We start from the raw sequence: 24,339 nt of genomic DNA, 5'->3' as shown, positions 1-24,339 counted from the left end.
AAGAAATTAGTTTTATGATATATAATATAAGGGTTTGTAATGAGCCAGGTTCATTACCCAGAGTTGAGATAGTCAGTTTCCTGCCTGAATAGAGGGGGTATTCCTAAAAGAGAGCTATGACTTGGTGTCTTTCAATGGATTTCACTTTACTGTGCTCTATTGAATACCCAGGTCACAGAGAGGTGGTTTTCACTATCTATTTATTAATGAACTCAATCTTACTAAAACAAAGAGTTACCAAGGAGTTCTCCAGGCCAAAGGAGAATGAGGAAGCCCATGACTATGCTCTACCTAGCAGATCCTTATCCACTGCTTTGGACAAGTCTACTGCTCTGATAATTTGAGGGGAAAATAACTATAAATACAGTTTGATGTAAGGTGTTTGTCCATCTTCTGTGAAGACGGGTCTAAACTAAGTACATTTAATAAGTTTATTTATATATCCCTACACCATTGTTTAGGAGGCTTTAAGTCACATTTGGACATCCAGGCTTCTATTTTCCCTGATAAGCCATTGTCCATGTCGATTTGGACTTCCACACAGGAGACAGCACAATCCTACAAGGAAAGCAAGCACAGGAGTTTCTACACATACAATGTCCTATGCTAGTGTCTTCTCTCTCTTTCTTCCTTTTCCATTCTCTTGAGAAGGAATCAGTGTCTGGAGAAAGCCTGTTTATTCTCACTAAACCTTGAGTTCTGCTTGAGAAAGAAGGCTTAACGGTGTTCCTAGACCTTGCACATGCTTGATGTATGTACATCATTAGCAACACAGAACAGAGTTAGAATATACTTCTCACTTACTTTGGAAGTGCTTAGAAACATTGAGAGTAATAGAGCCTAGACTGAGGTGTATTTTCTGATAAGCTTGGAATGTGCCTCTATGTCTCCATCCCACTGTGTTGCACAGTTTCCTTTGTGTTTTGGCCACTGGAAACCTCCAGAAGTTAGTCTTTCACCTCCCTACCCATGTAGAATCTATCCTGGACATGTTAAGAGGAAGTATTTCAAAAAGATGTGTCCAGAGTGCCAGTGGACCAGCTCAGTTTCATATCAACTGTAACTTAGGACCGTCCAGAATCTGACCCTATACTCTGCTTGGCCCTGCCTCAAAGTGAATGCTAAGTCCCAAGACAGACTCTTCTAAAATGTGCAGTGATAAACATCTCCAACCATCAATCCTGCACCTCTTGTCCAGACTTGAGAACAACAGATGTCTTCTATACAATCTTTGTATCAATCCTTCAAATTGTAGACTGTCCACTATAAGCAGTGGATGTTCAATTGTTCAGGGTAGCATTTCCAGAAGTGATTTTCCTTTGAAAGAGTAGTAGAAGACTTTTTAAACCATAGAAATACTAGAGGTGGTGGAAAAACTGATGGTTTTTGTTTGTTTGTTTGTTTTGTTTTATTTGTTTTGTTAATTTGATACAAATTGGAGATATCTGGAAAGAAGAAATCTTAGTTGAGGGATTGCATTTATAATATTGCCTGGAATCAAGTGTTTGTGGGCATTTTCTTGATTAATGATTGATGTGGTGCCATCCCTGAACAGGTGGTCCTGGGTGGTAGAAGAAAGCAAGCCGTGGAAGCCAGGGGAATGAGCCCAGAAGCAGTGCTCCTCCATGGTTCCTGCCTCTGCTTCTCTTTTAGTTCTTGCCCTGACATCCCTCAGTGATAGACTGTGACTGGGAAGTGTAAGACAAATAACCCCCTTCCTTCCAAGTTGCTTTTGGTCATGGTGTTTATCAGACTAGAATACTAGGGAATAGGGACTGGTGAGTTGTATTTTCAATGAACTACATTTATGCTTACCCACTTGATGTTTATCAAGAAATTCTTTAATGAAAAGTAGCCAACATACTCAAATTCAGAAAAAATTGAGGAAGGAAGAGAGATGCTACATAGTTCAGAAGAGAGAATGCTGGAGACCAGATGAAACAACAAAGTGCCTATCTAGGCATCTACATCTGGGGAATAAAAGAGAAAGGAGAATGTGGGCAATGGACCATTTCAGAATGTATCAGAGTTTCAGGACTCCAACCTCCTTCCCTGTATCATTAAGATGAGAAAGCACTGAGTACCAGGTACCCAGTGGACCTGGCTCTCCCAAAGCTAGCCACTCTTCCCACCAGGAAGTTCTTATCTGTTTAGTGAAGGTGAAATGTGATAGTCTTACTGAAATAGTTTCACTTGGAATGATTTGAAAGTCATGAAAGTTACCCTAAGAACACTATCACAGAGCTGAGCTATATTCCTTCAGCCTTTTCTTTTCCTGACATAAGCTCCTTAATCATCAACCTTTCTGACCCAGAACTCCAGAGGAGACCGCCGACCTTCACTGGCTGTTTAAGTCTGGAGTCTTAGAACACAGGATCGGTGCTCAGCAGAGAACTCTTAACTTACATTTACTTTATGACCTTGAATAAATCCAACCATCAAGTCTGCTTATGCCAACAGCTACTGGAAAATGAAGAGCTTTGACTAGATGGTTTCTTGATCCCATCAAAAGCGTAATCTGTGCCATTACCCAAAACAAATATCCTCACGAGAGACATACTTAATCATAGCCAAGAAACAGGACAGACAAACGAGTCATCAAACTTGAAAAAGCTTCTGCAGGGATGACACTGATTTAACTGTCATTAGCTCAGAGTCTCTGAAGGACCCTTTGCTAAACACTAATGAAGAGAGAGTCCAGACCTATTTCCAGACTAAGACGCCAGTATTTCTTTTTCATTCTGGCTTTCAGCATTGTAACTTCATGGTTCTAATCCAATGAGTGCTGTTTGTTGACTTTAATCATAGTTGACCCCAGAGGACAACTGGAGGTTCATCAGCACCCTGGTGCCATGCTTTTCTTACACTAAGGAGGATGACTGCATCTGTCTTTCCTTTGAAGATGGAGACCTGTGGGTTCCGAAAGCTTTGGCTGCAGGGCTGGGGCAGCCTGACCCCTAGAGCCAGCGATTGGATTTGCATTTATTCTCAGGCCACTGGTGCCAACCTGGCAGCTTTCTGTCCCCCAAACCCAGCAGAGCAGCTACTTGAGAAGACACTGTGAGCAAGACCAGGCTCCTGAGACCTGGTGGGCGCAGCGCAAGGCAGGGCAGGGCAGGGCAGGGCAGGGCAGGGCAGGGGGCAGCCCAGAGGGCTCACACATACTCTTTGTCGAACTTGGTACATGTTTCTCGTCAGAATGTCCCGCATGGACTCCACGTCTTCAGGGGAAAGCCGCTTGGTTCCCTGTATCCTCTTAGGCCTAGAAACATCATTGGAGAAAAGTCATTATTTTTCTATTTGGGCAAGAAGTGGGGCATTGCCCTGTCCTGTCCTAGAGGAATTCCTAAATTCCAGGATCAGATTTTTACATACTCATTCTTGCCATCTTAGCAAATCAATTTCAGGTCCAAACATACGTTTTGATTGAAAGATTTAAAAACATTTTCTCCCTTACAGTTTCCACTTGCAACCCATTTTTAAAGGGGTGAGGGGTTAAGGTCATGAGTACCAACTAATTTATAAAATACAATAAAAGTCTATTATTTGGAAAAGATGCCGTAAAATACAATCCCAAGATTTCACTGTTAAATTTAATAGAAATAAAAACACTCAATCAAAGGTTGCCAGTTTTTGTTAGTTCTGTGCTCAGTGTCATGTGGATGGACAATAAACCGTTCAGAGTCCAGCACCACCCACACCACGCCAGTCTGAGCCTCACTGCTATGTTGGGTTATTGAGGCTACAGGAGCAAAGAAAGCTTTCTGGGAATTGTGCAGTTAGAGGTCTGCGATGGTGAGTTTTAATTGTCAGCTTGAAATGACCTAGAATCCCCTGAGAAGAGGGTGTTAATTAGGGATCTCCTAGATCAGGTTGGCCTGCAGACAAATCCCTGGAAGATTGTCTTGACTGCCTTAATTGCTGTAGGAGGACCCAGACTGACCGAGGAAGCCCCGTTGCCTGGCTTGGGGCCCTAGGCTGTGTAGGAGCACACAAAGGTGGCTGAGCACTGGGCATGCTTGTGTTCTTTCTCTCTCTGCAGATTTGACTGTGGTGTCACTAGTTACTTTAGGTTCCTGCCTTGACTTCCCCACAATGATGGACTATAATCTAGAACTGTGAATTAAGATAGCACCTTCTCCCTACATTGCTATGAATCAGAGTATTTTTTTAAATCACAGCAATGGTAACTAAACTAGGATGGGGCCTTATTAATGATTGAGGAATAACTAGAAATGGGAATAACATTTTCTAAACAGAATGAAACTGTCTGTACCATGGAGGTCAACCCAGCTGAGGCACTGGGCACCCAAAGAGCTTAAGACTTAGCCTTAGGGCCAGGTTAGCAATCAATGCCCATTGTCCCCTAGAATTTCAAAGCTGAGATGTTGCTATGAAAAGAATTCTCATGTGACAGATGTATTTGATTGCAATCTAGTAGCAGTAATTGAGAAAACCTTTTTATTGCACTGGAAATTTACATTTACTCTAGAACATGGGTATAAAAAAGGAGCTGAAAGCTCAACCTTCCTTTCAACATAGCCACCGTCCTAACACCATGCTATAGCCCATGGGGCTGCCTGTTTCTTGGAAGCATACAGGTACTGAAGGTTTTAATATCTCCTTCCCATGTTGTCAGGATGATTGGTCACAGGGATAAGTCAATAAATTCAATACAAGCTACATGTACAGTATTGTCCCAAAAACTTTATAGACATTCAAGAATAAGCTGTTTGGATTTAGTGAGCCAGTGGTAGAATAAAGAGCTTTTATATGAGGTATGCAGAATGACCGACACCCTTTCTACATAATGACCAAAATCAGTTTCTCTGTCTTAAGTTGCAAATGTCACTTGTACTGATATTGGATGCCACCCTCAATGATCTAAACTATATAAGTGTAATTGTACTAATGTCCTCCAAATGCAATTTATTCCTATTTAGGTACCCCTGCTCACACAATCTGAACACATTCCGTAATTGTGTGTGTGTGTGTGTGTGTGTGTGTGTGTGTGTGTGTGTGTGTGTGTACATGTGTATGTGTGTGTTCATGTGTGTGTGTGTGTACGTGTGTACGTGTGTGTGTGTGTGTGTGTGTGTGTGTGTAATGGATTACTAAACAGAAACACCAGCTAGCCAAACATTTCTATGTTCTACCTTTATATAAAACAAATAGGAAAAAAACCACTGATAAAGGAAATGGCAGGTGAAACTTGATAGAGCAGCAGATTGGGCTTGGCATTCTCCCCAGTGTGAAATTGATCACTCTAGGAAGGACCAGACTTAATTAAAGCCCTCTTGGGCTGCTGGCTAGAATGAGTAACACAGAACTCTCAAAGCTGTGCCTCTCTCTGACTTACACCAAGAAGTGGCAGCTACAATTATACAAAAGCGCTGGGTAGCCTGAACCAGGAGATGCTGGAATTGGCTTCATGTCACTTCATGAACACAGACATCCCTGGAATACTTACATCACAGGTCCAAGAAAGACACACTCCTTAGAAGACAGTCTTACTGGGGATCTTTAGGACCAGTAATTCAGAGGGTAAACTGCACAGCTCTTGTCTCTGGAGCATTCATTTATTACAGGTAAAGGGAATCCCTAGTGCTAACATAAACCAGGACAACTAATTCCAATTGCATCTGAATACATTGTTTACATTTCTTATAGATTCTCTCCTTCTGTGTCCATCATTCTTTGCTTTCTTTCATGAGATGCTATACTAATGTAAAAAGACTTTAATTAAATTACAAAACATAACAAACAGTATATTCACAACACAGTAAGAATACCCAAAGATCAACTACTGTGCCCTAATTATTTGAGAATACATCTTTGAATATCCCAGTCGTGAAGTATTCCTCATCAGTTACTCCATCTGCATGGCTGCATGCAGTATTCCTCATCGTTACTCCATCTGCATGGCTGCATGCAGTATTCCTCATCAGTTACTCCATCTGCATGGCTGCATACAACACTCCTCATCAGTTACTCCATCTGCATGGATGCATGCAGTAGTCCTCATCAGTTACTCCATCTGCATGGATGCATGCAGTATTCCTCATCAGTTACTCCATCTGCATGGCTGCATGCAGTATTCCTCATCAGTTACTCCATCTGCATGGATGCATGCAGTAGTCCTCATCAGTTACTCCATCTGCATGGATGCATGCAGTATTCCTCATCAGTTACTCCATCTGCATGGATGCATGCAGCATTCTTCATCAGTTATTCTATCTGTGTGGCTGGCTGGCTTGCATCTTTTTCAAAGGCCAATGCATATCCATATCATGTCCATATCTAACTTGAGTGAAGTCTGGTTTACAGGATACACACATTCAGTCACAGAATTTGCAAAAGAAACTACATCCCATAGTTTCTTGTCAGAACACAAATACAAGACTGTAACCCTGTTAATGTGAAATTGATTAAAAAATTCTTATACTACAATGAATTTTCCTAATTATCAAAACAAAACAAAACAAAACAAATAAACAAACAATAAAAAAACCAAGGAGGCTGGAGAGGGGACTTGGCAGTAGAGAATATTACTACTTTTTTAAGGGACCTGGGTACAGTTCCCAGCACTCATATCAGCACCAAGGAGATCAAATGCCTCTAGTTTCCATGGGCAGCTGCACTCATGTACATCTGACTACATACAGACACTCACACAGACACACAATTTAAAAGGAAACAAAAAGAATATGACATGCTCAAACTCCTGAAAGTTTGGAAATAAAATGATTTAAGATTGCAAAATTGTAGTTATCCAATAATTTTATAGCTATTTTAATACTAAAATATTAATATCTATAAAATTATATATATATATATATGCATGTGTGTTTGTGTGTGTGTGTGTGTAACTGAGATAAAGTTTTGTGTCAATCAGGCTGGCTTTGAACTTATTCTCTTTCTACCTCCACTTCCCAAACTCTAAGATTACAGGCTCCACCACCACACCCAGTTTATGCTGGGAATAAACTCAGGGCTTCATGCATGCCAGACAGGTACTATAACAACTGAGCTTTATCCTCAGCCCTAATCCAATTGTAAGAAGAACACTGTGTTACATTTATTTGCCTACTGTGTATGTGCAGATATATATGTTGGTGCACATGTGCAACAGTGCACGTTCAAGGTGAGGGGACAATTTGTTAAGAGTTGGTTCTCTCCTTTCACCATGTGGGTCCAGAGGATCAAACTCAAGCTGTCAGGCTAGGCAGTAGGTGCCTTCATTCCCAGAGCCATCACACAAGCCCATATGCTTCATTTCAACACTTATCAGAATCAATATCTGTTTATAATGTCTAACAGATTACCAGTCCTGTGCAAGAGGAACCGCTCTACATTTGAAATAACAGTAGAAATGCATATCCCAGCTCTCCCATAGGATGGTCTGGGCATTCAAATAGGTATTACTAGGAAATATTATGCCATGAGGAAAGGAATGGGATCCCACAGAGCCAATGTCGTCCCAGCTGTACCAGAGTCAGCCCTGGTAGTAACCTTCTCCTAAAGGTCCAAGAATTTGGAAATTAAATTGTTGTATAAGAATTCCTTAAAATCATAAAGCAGAACTATATGTGCATTTGGCTGTTATCATCTCATACTGACTGCCAAGAGGCACCTGAGTACACAGTTCTTTTTCCTATTATTGTATGAAGGTTTGGTTTGCATTTTGTTTTGTTTTGTTTTGTTTTGTTTTGTTTTAAAAATTGGCGACTTTGATCTTAGGAGAGGAATTTCTTTTGTCTTGGTGTCCTACAGATTTCCAGCAAGATCAAATAAATGTTAGGTTAAATACTAAAAATGTATTAAACATCAGCTTTAACAAAATCTTTCTCACTCCAGTTAACTTACTTGACAGGGCTATATGAGGTGGAAAAACCCCTTACCTGTAAGACTCTTAGGAATCTTGGATCAGTGTCTGAAGACATGATTGACTTAAAGTCAGCAGGGAAGTGTGCCAAATAAAACTGGTTTAAAAATTGCCTTGTGGTCAGATTTGAAGCAGTTGCTTATGGCCAATAATACATTGTGATGTTATACAGAAGTTCAAAATATGTTTTAAACCAATAGACTGAAACATGGATGAGATTCTAGTCTGAGATAAGAGATAAACACCCTCACATTCCTAGACCAAGTGCTCACAGAAGTATCAAGCACACTGGTGGAGGCAGTTTCTGTCTGAAACTGTCCAGCCCTCCTCTACCTCTGCATTAACTAAAATTCATCCTTTGATGAGTAGGCCACACAGCAGGAGATCCGGTGTGACACATTGCTCCTATAGTCACATTGATTCCCATCCTTTATTATACTGCGCTGTGTGATCTCTTATATTAATGGGATGCCTTGTCCATGTTTGGGGTCTGGAAGGGCAGTACTTATGTCTGTCTTCACAGTGTGTTTAGCACACACACTAGCAGGACATGAGCTAAGGCACGAAGTGTAAGGGAGAGCCAGAAACCTTGGACAAAAGTAAGATTTTTGCATGCATTGCTTTAAAAAGTGAAATAAAACACAAGGAGAGAAACTTGGATGGATAAAATACTAACATGTTGAATGAAAACAGAATCAGCATTCCTGGTTTTTCCAGCCACCTCTGGCTCCACTGTGGCTCTGGACAGCATTGCCAATAAATATTTGATAGCACATTCCCATTTTAGCACCAGGCGTCTCCTTTTGGTTACGTAATGGGCAGCGCAACACAGACAAATAAGCCACCGAAACAATCCCAGGGATAAACAAGGCACAAAGCTTTCTGTTTATACGGGGTGACATTAAGGACACTTGTTTACATCTTCCCCGGTCATGTAAGAAGGTGCTAGTGTTTCTGATTCATTAGCAGGTCGAGGGGGGAAGGTGTTACCTGTGAAATAACACTCAGCCAGTTTGTGACAATTTTATTGGTACCTATTCTTAGCTCTGTTCTCACTTCCCTGATGTGAAGACATAACTGGAGCTCATGATCAAGTGTCATTATCTGAAGACAATGACAGTATGGAGATGCCAGTATGTCCTTTCCCTAAATATACGCTGTGATTAATTTTTGCAACCTATATGCCATCACTTAGAAGAAAGCTGGGCATCTTTGGGAGTTAATTCTTGAAATACTGAAGGAGCTTCTGTAAAATGTCAGACAATTAAAACGGTTTTTTAAAAATATCTATCCAGCTCTGGGGACAATTGGTTACCAGATGGTAGAAACCACACACCAAATAAGGCCTCTCCCCCTGCCTTGCCTCCACACTGAATCTTTATAGTCTTCTCTTCACCTAGAAGCCAGTCGGCTTTCTGGTCCTGATCCAAGCTTGTCTCGGGGATTTGAGACGCAACTCACAATCTCATATAGACTCTTTGTATTGCAAACACCTCTTTAACTTTAAAGAGCCACAAGCTACCTCACCTCTTACTAGCACCTCCTGTCCCCCCTGCCTTGGTTTAGAAGAAGTCCTTCTCAGAGATCCATGTGTAAGAGCTTGGTCTCCAGTACCAGTCTTGAGAAGTCTCTGTGGGCTTTTAAATGGCGTGTCCTAGTGAAAAGTTTTTAGGTCACTGGAAGTGTGATCTCAAAGGGGATTTTAGGACTCATCTTAATCCTTCCTTTCTCTCCTTGATTAAGAATATGCACCCTCACTAGGGTGCATGCCTCTCCCACTCTGCTGTTATCAAAGAACCATAGACTTGACATTAGCCTTGAACCCCCAGAACTCTGAGCCCCACCTAACCTCCCTGCACTTTTACAAGTAACCTGCTTCATACATTTCATTGTAGTGCCACAGGAGGCTCTCCCAAATCCAAGTCAGCATCCCAGACACCTAATACCTCTCCCCATGGAAGACAGGAAGAGGAATACAGTTTGCACAAAATGCAACAGAAGAACAGAACCAAGTGAACAGAGCTTGTAGGAGAGAAATTTCTTTTCTTTTTTTTTCTTTTTTTTCATTTCTTTCTTCCTTCCTTTCTTTTTCTTTCTTTCTTTCTTTTTTGTTTGTTTGCTTGTTTTTTCTTTTTTTTTTTTTTTGAGGTATGGTTTTTCTGTGAGGTTTTGGTACCTGTCTTGGATCTCCCTCTGTAGACCAGGCTGGCCTCAAACTCACAAAGATCCACCTGGCTCTGTCTCTCCCAAGTGCTGGAATTAAAGATGTGCACCACCACCACCAAGTATGAAATTTCTAACCAAAGAGAAACATGTTATCAAATAGCCTGCCAGTCTATGTCTTTACTTAGAAGATGGCATATAACTTAAAGAATTCAACTGGGTTAAAAAGCAATTCCCCCAAACTGGTAAAACATGTCAAGCTTGAAACAATGCTCAAAATGTCAAGAACTAGACAATATTATTCCATGATTCCATCCTCAGAGCTAAAGCCCAGGTTAGAATTGTTTGGATCTCAGAACATGGCACTACTGAAAAATGGGGGACCTTTATGAGATGGTATCCAGTGGGGAGGGCTTCAGGCCTTTGGGGACCTGTTGTTGAGTGAGACATTGAAACATCTAGCTTCTCCTCCATGAGGTGAATGTTTTGTTATAATGGTGACCATAATATGCCACCTCACCTCAGGCCCAAAAGCACCAACCAGTCACAGATTGAATGAATTACCTGGCTCCTACTGTGAGCCCCAATAAACCTTTCCCCATCTTCAAGTATTTGTTACATTTCAGAATGTTAATTGCCACATTCATCTTTCTGCCTAGTCTCTTCTGCTACTTCTTTCAAATGGAGCCATGACTCAGCCTTGAAATTCAGATATTGAAAGTTTAGATCAATCTGTGGGTTGTGACCCTCTTGTGGGTCACATAACCAATGTTTACATTATAATTCATAACAGTTGCAAAATTACAGTTATGAAGTAGCAATGAAATATTCTTGTGGTTGGAGGTCACCAAGACGAGAGGAACTATATTAAAGGGTATCCCCATTAGGAAGGTTGAGAACCACTGATCTAGATCAAAAAGCAGATAGAACTCACTGATAGGGTGTGGGGAAAGCTGCTGAGGTCAGTATTCCGGTCTCTACCATCTCAATGGCCTGTTTCATCTCAAGCTTCTTATACAAAGAAACAATGCTTGATTTTGGCAGGTTCCTCCGGATTAGGATTTTCCGTAAGTATCTATGATCAAACTTCTTGAACCTAAACATTAAAACCAACATATCCATCAGTATTGTGGAAGTACAGATTTTTCTTTAAACAAATTACAACATCAAGTGCCTAAAACTCATCACATTTGAACACATTGTACAGAGAAACCCTGTCTCAAAAAAAACAAAACAAAACAAAAAACCCATAGTATTTATGTTTTACTTTGTTTTTAATAAAAAAGAGTGGCCTGGTGGCTTGAATACAATGAAATCAACTAAACAAAAAGAAAGGAACAAGGTGCAATCAGGGTAGAAAGTACACATAAGAGGAGGGCCCCCGGGGGGCGGGTGGCTAGGCCTACTCAGCTCTAACTGTAAGAACAGAATTGAAGTAGCTGAGGCTTTTGAACAAGCATTGTTTCCTAAAGGCTCCTCACAGCAGCTGTTTCACTTACAGTAATATAGGTCTATTCAGCCAGAACCCAGTAAGTTTAAATTGTCTGCCAGTTAGAGTAGCTTTGCCTCATTGTGTTGCAGATCACTTTGAATCTTGCCAACTAAGGAAAAGAATTGCTCGCTGCCCCCACCAAACATCCCAACAATCTTAATAAAGGAAAGCTAGCTGACTACTGTTGTGAACATCTGGTCGACCCATTAGCCTAAGCTGCACACATGCAATGATGTCTTGAGAGCTTGTCTGGAGTCACAATTTTCAATGCTTCTAATCATTTCACATTCAAAGAGTGGTTTTCTGCCTGCTTTGTTTTTTGATAGGGAACATAACTTCCTGGAATGTTGGCTTATTGTCTAGTGTTTGTTTCCCTAGACAGTGAGGTTGACAGACAAAATCAGTTAAGTCCTCTCTGTGTATGTTAGACTGACCTCCAGAGCTTTGTCATCTTTTTGGTTTTGATCCACCTGTTCTTTTCAAGTAGATCACCCCTTGACCTTTTGACCTTTGTTATGAGATGCTGTGATTTCTCCTCAAACCACTATAATCAGCTCCTCCCATAACCTGTCTTCACAATGCATTTGACTTTTCAAGATGCTGAGTCCATCTTGACCTTGTAATTGTCAACTCCTGTGGCTGCCATTGTCCTGACCCTGTTAGCCACTTAAGTCTCTTGATATACCAGGTCATCCCTTCCATGTTGGTTCTCTCCTGCCTCACTCCATTCCTCTCTGGTCACTTCTCCCTGGCTTCATCTGCTCTTGCATTTTCTCATCAGCTCCATTAGCTAGGGAGTTCCGAGTCCTGTGCTCAGTTTGTTTCCTCTTCACACCTTTGATAAGATCCCACACATGCCCACGATGTAGCTGTTAACTACTTGATGATGCCTTACCATCTGTCTCCAGCCACATTCCTCTAGTTGAGATTAAAAGAATCCATTCAGAACTGTGGGATGTGGTGAGCAAGAAGGCTCTGGGCATCTCAGAAGAATTGCTGTATATGAATGACTCTTAGAGGTCTCCAACTAAGATTTCTCCAGGCCCTTAATGAGTCACTGAATGCCTCCACAACTTCATGAAGTTGATTATCACATGGTTGAGCTACTGTTGTCAGGAGGATGGGGGTGTTGTCTTTGTTTCCAACTTAAGTATGACTCTCTACTTTTCATTGACTACTTGTGCTGTTCCTCTTCAAAGCAATCTGCCCCACCTCTACAGCTCTCTCCTGACACCTCTCATCTTCCATGCTAGGCATGTTTCTGTTATAGTACTACTCCAGTCCTTCATCTTCCTGGATCCCTGTTCCTCAAGGAGCCACCCTCAAGGAGCCATTGTTAAGCAATGAAACTCTAACCTACTTACTTGTCTCTCACTTGGTAGTGACTCCATTGCCCACACACATCTTCAATCCCAGCCTTTAGATGATCCATCAGCTGCCAAACCAAACATGAGAAGATGAAATGTTAGTAAAATATGAACTCTGAAAGGCACACGCACACACAAACTATAGGCTTTGGAGACTAAGGAAGGCTTTAATTTACTTAAGCATAACCTCTTTCCTAGCACTCTGGTTATGTTGCTAGAATATGACAGGCTTTTCATAGTAATTCCTTCTCTTCATGACTGAAAGATTCTGAACATAAACATCTTGATAATTTCCATAAAATAGAGTGAAAATAGTATACCTGGCAATTGGTTTGAATAATACTTTTCTAGGAAGATTTAGAAATTTCTCATTATTGAAATCATATGGATGCAAAGTATAATGATTAGGTATTACTTTTATTTCATTGTGAAGAGAAAATCACATGTCTAACTTGCATAGTTTCCCAAATATTATTCCTCAGATGTTCTATTATAATAATAAGCACACTTGTCCACATTTTTCATTTTTTTTCCACATGAGACAGGTAGTTAGGGAGGTAAAGGCATAAAAACCCAATCTTTATACTTATAAACCAATATATGATCTTCATTTTCATTTTAAAATTAAATCTTTTAGTCCAGGAATTCACAGTTCAACACACAAGTCAATTATACTATGTTTGTTCTGTTCATAATGATTTATAAGAATTTTGAGGAGATATACTCTTAAAATCCTATGAATAGGTCTATAAATAATTGAAATAAAAAATTATGCAGGTTTATGATGGCTCCTGTTTTATTTTGAAGAAAATTAAAAATGCAAAATTAATACTTAAACCTTTAATTGATCTACTGTCTTCTAATGATAGTCATAATGTTTATTTTTCAAGACAGAGTCTCTCTGTGTAGACCAGGCTGGCCTCAAACTCACAGAGATCCAATCTGCCTCTGGTCCTCAAGTGTTAGATTAAAGACTTGAACCTTCAGAGTTGGCTTTAGTCATAACTTTGTAAGAAGGAAGAATAAAAGAGGAAGAGGTGAAATACTGAATTTCCATTTAAAGAATGTTGCTGATTTCTCTTAATAAGGTGATAAGGGTAAAGACAAAAATGTACAATCAGTTGAAGGTATTAACATAGTTTTTAAACATTCTCTCTTCTAATTTGTTAAATATTCTCAAATAATTTTGCAATTTTTAATTTTGATTTCCTGCAATTTAAATGACTTTATTTCATCTGGCATCTATTTGTATGAAATTCAAGACTAACAAATGAAGATTTCACCAATCTTTACAGCATTAAAATGATCAGAAGTATGATTACTTTGGTGTAAAAATAAAACAAACAAAAAGGTCTAGTCAAATCATCCTGCTAAGCTTGAGTCTCTGGAGCAGCTATGATGACAGGGCTTCCCAGTCATTGCTTGTACACAGCCATTTTGGCAAATACTTTGTGTGTGATTGTGTGATCATGTGTGCATGGGTATGTGCACTCTTGGGTGTGCCTGTATGTCTTTCACACACTAGTTCTTGTTTCTATTCATGGGGGTCATTCTGAATGTCATAGTTTTGATACCATGTTGAACTCAAGCAGACAAGTAGAAGCCATATTCCTATGAAACAATTACTTCAGCAGCCATTTGGACCACGATGAACATTAGTCAGTGTGACATTCTTCTGAGGTGTTAACTTGATTAGGCAAATCTCCAGTCATCCAAACAAGAGATAATTTGTATGTTGCTATGACTGTGGTTGCAGGTAGAGCTCACCATCAGTTGCTTTAAACAGGAGAAGGGTCCTAGACAATCCAAGAGATCTGACCAGATCAGCTGAAAACCTTGAGATCAGAAGCATTTAGGATTCTCTAGTTAAGAATGCCAGGCGTTGGGCTGGGGACACAGTCCAGTGACACAGCATTTGCCACCATACACAGGACCCCTAGCTTTCACTCTTTGACCACAGCAATGCAGGCAGCCGATAGAGGCTGAAGGAGACAAAGATATCCTTCCCTGGAGCCCCCGAAGGGAGCATTGCACTGAACTCCACTAATGGGACCCATTTCCAAAGGTCTTCTTCCCAAACTCTAAGGTAACACACTTGCATTGTTAGAAGCCACTGCAGCTGTATTAATTCCCTGAAGCAGCAATAGCAAAGAAGTCCAGTCCTATTTGGTGGAGCCAGAAGGAAAAGGTCTATGAGTCTCCTGACATGTCCACAGTCTCCTGGAAGCTCCAGATGACTACTGAAAGTGATACATGGGAAACATTTCATTCATTCATCAGAAAGGACAGGGCTGACTTACCCGGATATGCAGCTCTTCATTGATGGATTCTTTTTTATTGGTCTTTCTGACATCCAGGTACCTGACCAGTGGGCCAATTGTGATTCCCTGGGTCATGAAAAAAAGGGTTTTCCTGAGGTGAACACTGTTACTATAGAGAACCATTGTATCATCAAAACTATAAAATGCCCAATCTGTATGTGCTTGTTTCTATTTTCTATGGGATTAAATGCATCAAACTTACTTTAATTCTTAGTTCTTCTACACACACCAACAAAATATACGTTATAATCTATGTTAATACAATATCTTGATGTCTCTAAAAATAAATCTTCATTACTTCATTAAGACCTAACATCCGCTAAAACAAAACACTGTGTTATTGAGTACCAGTTGCTGTCACATTTTCCAAGATAAACAGAGTTAACAATTTTTCACACCTCACCTGGGAATATTTTGATCACTATGTTGGATTGACTCAAAGACAGTGTGTTTCAGAAGTTACAGCTTTATCATGAACGTGGCCTCTAAGTAATTTAGAATCTATTTAGACTCTATATTAGAGGATGAGCCAGAATTCTAAACACCAGATACAGCATCTTTATTTACATCTTACGAATTTAGTATGTAGCTGTGAGAGATGTATGTATATTAAATATGAAAGAAGTCTACCAACCTGAAAGAATACAGTAAAGTACGTAACTACTAAAGTAGCAGTAATAAATAATTTCTTCCTAGGAAAAAGGGACAGAGGAAGCAAAAACGCAAGGGAAAAGCTTCCCGCGCCTCTCACGCCACTGTAGAAGATTATGAACTGGTCCTTGATGGAGAAGGGAAAAGTCCGAAACTGGTTACTGACATAGAAGAGAGTAAATACGCCTGGAAAGGGGGAGATACGTATTAGAGCAGGCAGCAGGACATGAGTGGTGACAACGCAGAGACTAAGCAAAGGTAGCCCAATTCTATCACACCCAAGATCACTCATCTCAACCAGACCCTCTCTCAAGATTCTGCATTTCTGGGATATTTTGGCTCTCCAGTTAGAGGTTTTCCCAGCCCAAGCATTGTGTGTGTGTGTGTGTGTTTAAAATAATAAAATCTTAATTTAAAATGAATACAAGGCATATATTTCTAAACTGTATCCACACTTGTGGTGCCTTTCAAAACCAGTTAAAGGAAGGGTGTTTGTGGAATAAAAACCTCTTATCTCATGTTCTCAGGAGATACCTCCAAAAGATCTATAGTTTGAATGTGAGGGGAGATCCCTCAGTGACTGTGGACAGTACATGATGGGCAGATCCATTCTGGCTGACTTGGTGCTTGAGGTTCATATAAACAAACAAGAAAGTTTGCAAGGGTTTGGGGTTGGAGATGGGCATAGGATACTTCTTACTGTCCTTCTGTGTAGTAATAAATGGAGGTTGGAAGGCAGGGAGCTTGTGCAAAGTACAGAAGTGTTTTTCGCCATACGGATTCTCCATGGCCATTTGTTCCACATGAAAGCCGCCACTGACATACTGGTTCTGGGCAAGAAAGGTTCCTGTGCTAAAGCTTTGAGTGGACCTTCCAAAAGTGTCATCTCTTTATGTCCCTATGTGCTCCTATCCCCACATCTCATAGAAAGCATTTACTATCAGGCATATTAGACTACAAGGGACAATGGAATTCATGGGGTTTTTGGTGGGTCTCTCTGAGCTTCTCTTTACCTACTAGTCATGTGACCTTGCGAAAAGTTCCACATCATCCCATATCATCAGAAACCAGAGACAAGAGCACAGTCAACCCTCAGTTTCCACAGGAGACAGGGCCCAGGACGCTCACAGATGCCCATTTCCATGAATGCCTAAGTCCCTTTCTATTGCATGAAGCATTTGGGTCTAGCCTGTACACATTCTCTTGGATACTTGAAGCTATCTCTAGATTGCTTACAGCATGGTTGCTGTGCTATATCATTTAGGAAGTGATAACAATAAATGAAGTCTGTACATGTGCAATGCAGATGTGTTTTCTTCCTGCAAAAGTATTGATCTGTGACTGGTTGAAATCACATCTGCAGAGCCCACAGATACAGAAAACCAAGTGTACTTACCTAAGTAGGGAGGTGAAAAGTTAAACAAACACTATTCTCATAAATAACAGAGAACATTGCCTCATATCCATAAGCCTTCATAGTCATTAGCTATGGTTAGAGACACTGAGTTGGAACGGAGAGAGTAGGCAATGATCTGTTTTCTCACACTGGTTCTCACAGTCATGGTGACCTGCCCAAGCCAGCCACTCTCACAACAGTGGTTCATGAATTCTCTCAGTTAAAGGACTGTGTGAGGGAATGGACGATCACTAAGGGTAACAGAACCCCTCTATCCAGATGGCTCATTTTCCTGCTTGCTTGGTTGAATCTTTCTCATTTCACTTCTCTTGACATCAGTACTGATTCCCTGTAGATCTGTTGAATAGCATAACAGGAAGGGACTGATAATTTTTATCCAAAACTGTTATTTTTAGCTTGAGGAACAAGACTTTAAATAGATTAATGTCTGTCCAGCTCCAAATAGTGAGTCAGAAATTACGCAAAAATTTGATGTGATATTTTCAGTTTATATCACAACAGCTTTGATTTTTTTCCACCAAAAATTAGCATATATTCAGCTACTCTTATTACTATTTTAATATTTCTACATTCTTGTCATTAAAAAATTAATATTTATTTTATTTTACGTGTACAAGTGTTTTGCCTCCATATATACATGTATGCGCAAAACATGTGTGCAGTGTCCACAGAGCACTGGATCCTCTGGCACTGGAGTTACAGATAGCTGTGAGATACCATGTGGGTGCTGGGACTCAAACCCAGGTCCTCTGGAAGAGCAGACCATGCTTTTAACAGCTGAGTCATCCCAACCCTCTTGTCATTCATTTTTGCATCCTCAAAGCTATCATAAATTAATTTTAATACATATGTGTTAAAAATTGGCTGAAAACAATTGGCCACATTGTTTAAAATATAATTTCTATAAGAGTCTCTCTCTCTCTCTCTCTCTCTCTCTCTCTGTCACACACACACACACACACACACACACACACACACACACATTTCTATAGGTCTGGTGATACACAACTTGCTTTAAGTCCAGAACTGAGCACATTATTGATGGGTTAATCTCCATGAGTCTGAAGCCAACCTGAGTCATATAAAGAGTTTCAGGCTAGCCAGGGCTACACAGTAAGATCTTATCTCAAATATATTATATATAATGTATATTAGATATGGGCTTCCTATACATACAACCTTGCTTCGTTGGTGTAGTAAATACTTGTTTTGATCTCAGCCTCTGGTCCTTTTGCAGAATCATATTTACTCTATTCATAAAAGGGCAGCATATATATATATGCAGTTCAGTGCTAATGTTCTTTTCTAGCTCCTAAAATAGGAGTGCATAGTAGCCATTGGATCTTTTTCCTTATAATGGAATTTTTTTTCCAGAAGTTAGGTTATTTATAGTATTGCTCTTTTTACTAATTAATGTGATAATTAAGAGTGCTCACCCTCTCTCTCTGTTCATGTATGTGTGTGTGTGTGTGTGTGTGTGTGTGTGTGTGTGTGTATGTGTGTATGCGTTTATTTGTAAACAGAGCCAGAGTGGGTAGAGGTCATTATCTTCCTTAATCTCTTCTCTGCCTCATTTTTGAGGCAGAGGCTTTTCCTGAAACTGAAACTCACCGAGTGGCTGGACTGGCTGACCATAAACAAGCCTCAGGGATCTTCCTGCCTCCCTCTCCCCAGCACTGGAATCCCATTCCTAGTTTTGATGATGAGGCCCTCACTCTAGTGTAGCAAGCACATTACTTGACTGAACAATCTCCCTAGCCCCCAAAATGAGCACCTTAAAATTAATAATTCCCTCCTTGGTCCTTTGCTGGCTGTATATTCACACCACTCCCTTCTCCCCTAGGCCAGCCATACCATTTACCCAAATGCTTCCCAACAGTGTTTGCCTTGCATAGAATGCAGGTTGTGAGATCTCACTTGTCCTGTATCAGAAGTGTAAACGCCCACAGTTTATGATCTATATCTGAGTTAACATGCAAAAGGCTACAAACTGGCAGGGAAGTGGAGCAACACATATATTTACTGAGTTATTTTTAAATGTGTATGTGAAAGTTGCTTCTCTCTCTCTCTCTCTCTCTCTCTCTCTCTCTCTCTCTCTCTCTCTCTCATCAAAACACAAAATACTCCCTGCTCCATCCTCACTTCTGAGGAGAACCTCTAGTCAGCTGGTGGCTCTGAGTCGACTGAGGAGGGCAATAAACTGTTTCTGGTCAGTAAGGAGGAGCTGTCTGCACGCCCCTGCACAGGAGAAGCAGTTAGCATCGATTCCCTCCTGGTTCAACAGAGGGAAAAGGAAGCTGGGGTGGGAAGCAGGGCAGGAGAGCGTTGGAGCCCTCATGTCTCTTACTGATGGCTCTCCAGATCTGGCAGAAGACCAGCGTGAAGCAAATGAATGCCCAGTTCCACTCGTGGTTCTTCCCAACGGTGGACACGCCCATGAAGATGAAGATCAAGGTCTCGCTCACACTGCTCAGCATCTTCATGAAGTACTTGATGGTCGTGTAGGATGTCTGGGACACATTCTCTTCCACATACTTTTTCATTGTCACTGCACAAGCCGTGATTCTACAGAAGAAGCAGAGGTTCAGGTAGACACCGCGTTTGTCATATCGCCAAGGTTGCCACCGCCAAGGTTGCCTGCCCAGAGCAGAACAAGGCTGTATAGAGAGGAAGCCTACCTCTATCCAAAATCAGTGTCTCAGCCTGTCTGGGGACCTGTCGATCTCTGGCTGTGGACCACAGATTTGCTTCCTGCCTCTTCAACCAGGTACAGGAAAAAGCAAGTGTAGTAGGAAGGTGGGTGTGACATAGCCTTCACACACACACACACACACACACACACACACACACACGCACACACACACGCACACATGCATACATGCACACTGGCAAGTCATTCACTCAGGAAAATCAGAAGCAAAATGCATTTGGATCTCTCTTTTCTCAAAGAGAACTTTTTCAGCCTTAAATCTGGCTAGAGGATACTTGACTTTGCCTTAAGCCAAATTAAATCTACTTGAGTTCAACAGATAGAATGCTCAGTAGTCTCTCTTTTTTAATCAAATATTTTCTTGCTTCTGTCTCCTAAGTGCTGTCCTTACATGCATATCCCATCCAGCTCCCAAGTGGTATTTCTTACAACCACGTTATTTAAATATTTCAAGTTTTTCTTTTCTGGAGCTATTTACCTAGGATGGTGGAGAGAAGGCTCTTTTCTTGTCCTAGCAATTGTGGTCATTTTAAAGAGGGAAAACAATAGTACCTAAAGTCCATATTATTATATTTAATTGGCAAATGGATTTCTATATAATACAATTAAAACTTTCTGCCTGGAAAGTGACCAGAGCTAATAAGCCAAACTGAGAAGCCTCATTCTAGGAAAACCTTTCCAAGTTACAAGGATATGAGGTTGAACACCATGTACCCAGCTTTCTTCTCTCCTGGGGGGAGTGTAGGTTGTGATGGGGTTGGAGCGGAATTAACAACAAACAGAGCCGAGAATGGAAGTTACTCACTGCATGCCTCCTTTCTTCTCCAAAAATATTATTGTTATTATTGTTGTTATCATCATCATCACTATCTTTATTTTTTAAATTTTTTTCCAGACAGGGTCTCCCCCGGGTGTCGTAAAACTTGCTATTTATATCAGGCTGCCCTCAAACTCACAGAGCTCCACCTGCCTCTGCCTCCTGAGTGCTGGGAGTAAAAGTGTGCACCCTCATGCCTGGCTCTAAAATGAATTTTTTGAGGAAGAAAAGAAACTGTTCAGATGGACTTTAAGCTTGAACCATTCCCAGCTCTTCTTCGAGCCAGTGTTCCTGAACATTTTAAATTGACATTCTGATTGCTAGACTTTCCTCAGGCAAATGTCGCAGAGAACATTTGTTTGGCAGAGGACCAGAATCAGTTTTCAGAAAGTTAAGAAATCCTCCACCCTGCGATGCCTCGGGGGACTAGCTTCAGGCCTTTCCCAAATACACAGGCCATACAGCTCTTAAATCGGCTACATGTTCCCATGGGACTCCATCCATAGATTGTACTCACGCCAGAATGCCAGAGAGATAAAGTGTCTCCGCTGCTAAGTAAGACAGATAACTGAACATGAAAACGATGAGCGGCTCAATCGCAGAGATATTCTGAGTGAAACGTGTGATGAATGCAGAGATGAATCCAAAAATGATGCCGAAAAATACTCCCCCACACCCCACAATGACGAATCTGGCGCAGCCGGCCAAAATGTCCACAGGTTCTATGTCCTCAAATTTATGCATCTTAGTGAAGGCAATTAGTATGTTGTATAAGACCTGGAAAAATACAAATGAGAGAAACATGAAATAGACATTAGAATATGTTACACGTGGACTCTCTCAACTTTGCATCCAGTTAAACAGAGTACAAGAGTAAATGACACAAATACTAACACAGCCATCCAATTTTTTAAATGCACTCCAACATGTTTAGACATATCCAGATTCACTGAAGAAAAAGGCAAGTATTTGGATTTCAATAATTGAGCGCATGACGAATGTTTGAGGAGGTGGCGATCCTAATTATCTCAATTTGATTATTACATATTTTATACACATACTGAGTTATTGTTCCATCCCATGCACAAGAGCAAATCTTCTAGCAAAGGAAAGTGCTAATAACAAATGAACGCTCACTGTGTGTCAGCCTCTCGGCTGTGATTCCAGATGTGGTTAATGTATTGCTCCCCTGCTTTGAGCATACACTTCCTAGTACGCTGCGTCATAAACCCTGTGATTCCTTTCAGCCTTTCCTTTAAAGTGAGCATAAAGTGGGCACAAGGTTAAGCTCCCTCAGCAGAGTGCAGAAGGGACACTTTCAGGGGAAAGGGACCTCTCAAATTTTCTTTCAGTCCCTCTGGGAGGAGTCACCCACGTGGATATGAGGACTTCCTGTAGAGCCTGCCTGAGTCACATGCCCTGAAAAGAATTCCTTTGCAGCCATGCAGCATCGTTCTGCTGCAAAGCTTTCTACAAAAATCCCGGCATGATACATGTGCTGGGGTCTAACCCAAGCAGCACGTTCTCTGCTAGCCCAATTCAACCTTCTTCCCTGGGCCCAGCCTTCTCCTCTGACGACCTTCTGCCCACTCTAGAACCCTGAATCTCACAACATCAGGGTTTTATCAAGTCTGGTCATGCTTGCCTTTCAGAAAGTGGCCTTTAGTTTGCCCAGTCCCTCTTGGCCAGCTCTAGTTTGGCTGACTCAGCCAACTTCTCTGCTCCTCACTGGTCAATCCACATCTTCCCCAGTGACACCAGAATCCGAGCAGGCTTTTGCACACTGTTAGGCTTCTCCGGGAACCACTTCCTGCTTGTTGCTGGGTTTGCATTCTTCCTTATATTGACTCTCCAGGAACGTAGGGTCTCAAGCATACTAAGTATGTACTCCATTATTGAGCGTTCATCTAGCATATCTCTAATCCTTTTTAAATTTTATTTAATTTTATTTTATTTTGAGATTGGATCCTAAGAAGCTGCCCAATCTGGCCTTGAACTCATTTTTATAGCCAAAGCAGGCTGTGATGGTTAATCTTCATTGTCAACTGGGTGGGATTTAGAATTCCCATAAAAACAGTAATTCTGTGCATGTCTGTGAGGGAACGTCTAGACTGAGTTCACTGAGGTGGGAAGACCCACTCTAAATCTGGGCAACACCGTTCTGTGGCTGTGAGTCCAAGACTGCACAGGAAGGAGAAAAGGACCTTGGCATGAACATGCATCTCTCTCAGCTTCTGGGCTGTAAATGCAGAGTGACCCACTGCCTCAAGCTCCTGCCACTGTGACAGTCTTTATGTCTTCTAACAGGAATAACCCCTTCCTCCCTGATGGTGCTTCTTGTCAGGTATTTGGTCACAGCAAAGGGAAAAGTAACTAATTCATAGGTAGACCTTAGGCTTGTAATCTCCCTGCCTCTACTTCCCTTTTAGCTGGGAATGCACCATCAGGCCAGAGTACCTCCATTCTTCATTGTAACCTAACAGCTTTTGAGCTCTGGCTTTGGCGTTACCTGCAGGGCTTGCCAGAAGGACATGCGTCTGCAGATGCTGGCAGCTCGACCATGGTCTGCAGGCTGCATCAGCCATTCCTTTACAGATGATTTCCCAATTCTGACCTCTCTGCATCTTTTCTATGAATTGCCTCTGTTGATTTCACAGAGAGAGAGCTTGGCAATTAATGATCATTTACTCATAATTGATTATTTTATTATTAATTATGTGTACATGTGTTTGTCTGAGTGTGGCATGTACATGTATGAGTGAAACTACATGTGGGATCCAGAAAAGGGTATCACATTTCCTGGAGCTGGTGTTACAGGTGAGTGTGTGTGTGTGTGTGTGTGTGTGTGTGTGTGTGTGTGTGTGTGTGTGTGCAAAAGAGAGAGAAACTTGATGAGGGTGCTGGAAACCAAATTCAGGTCTTCTAAAAGAATAGTATGTGTTCTTAACCACTGAGCAATCATTCTAAAGTCATCTCTAGATTGATGTCTTACCATGTATGTAATCATGAATAAGGAAAGTACATTGAAAACCAATGCCCCTTCTAGCCTTCTAAGATATGGGCAGAAACAGTAGCAAGTGGTCTATGAGGAAAATTTCCTTTTCTGAGGATCATGAAGTCACCATGTACCTTGTTTGTCTTACTGTAAAATGGTATGTATGTATGTGTATGTGTACATACATATGTATTTTGTGTATGTGTGTGTGCTGGCTAGTCTTATGTCAACTTGACACAAGGTAGAGTTATCTGAAAGGAGAGAACCTCAGTTGAGAAAATGCCTCCATAAGATCCATCTATAGGGCATTTTCTTAGCTAGTGATTCTTGGAGGAGGACCCAGCCCATTGTGGGTGGTGCTATCCCTGGGCTGATGGTCCTGGGTTGTATAAGAAAGCAGGTTGAGCAAGTCAATAAGCAGTACCCGTCCGTGGCCTCTGCATCAGCTCCTGCCTCCAGGTTCCTGCCTTGTTGAGTTCCTGTCTTGAGTTCCTTCAAGGATGAACAGCAATATGGAAGTG

At 41.1% G+C, this 24,339-nt stretch overlaps 1 protein-coding gene across 1 annotated transcript in view; it reads right to left on the bottom strand.

Moving 5' to 3' along the window:
• Slc9a4 (solute carrier family 9 member A4) overlaps window positions 1–24,339 on the bottom strand; it is a 54,244-nt gene that overhangs the window by 9,087 nt on the left and 20,818 nt on the right. Inside the window, exons 3-9 of the mRNA XM_036168463.1 lie at window positions 21,341–21,600; window positions 19,644–19,861; window positions 15,863–16,065; window positions 15,208–15,294; window positions 12,905–12,975; window positions 10,983–11,144; window positions 3,166–3,262 (exon numbers count right to left, since the gene is read on the bottom strand). Of these exons, the coding sequence (XP_036024356.1) occupies window positions 3,166–3,262; window positions 10,983–11,144; window positions 12,905–12,975; window positions 15,208–15,294; window positions 15,863–16,065; window positions 19,644–19,861; window positions 21,341–21,600 (1,098 nt within the window). The remainder of the gene's footprint in view (window positions 1–3,165; window positions 3,263–10,982; window positions 11,145–12,904; window positions 12,976–15,207; window positions 15,295–15,862; window positions 16,066–19,643; window positions 19,862–21,340; window positions 21,601–24,339) is intronic.

Source organism: Onychomys torridus, chromosome 18, assembly GCF_903995425.1.
Source record: "Onychomys torridus chromosome 18, mOncTor1.1, whole genome shotgun sequence".
Taxonomy (NCBI): Eukaryota; Metazoa; Chordata; class Mammalia; order Rodentia; family Cricetidae; genus Onychomys; species Onychomys torridus.
The sequence above is the reverse complement of the archived record's forward strand: the minus strand, read 5'-3'. Positions and strand labels throughout refer to the sequence as shown.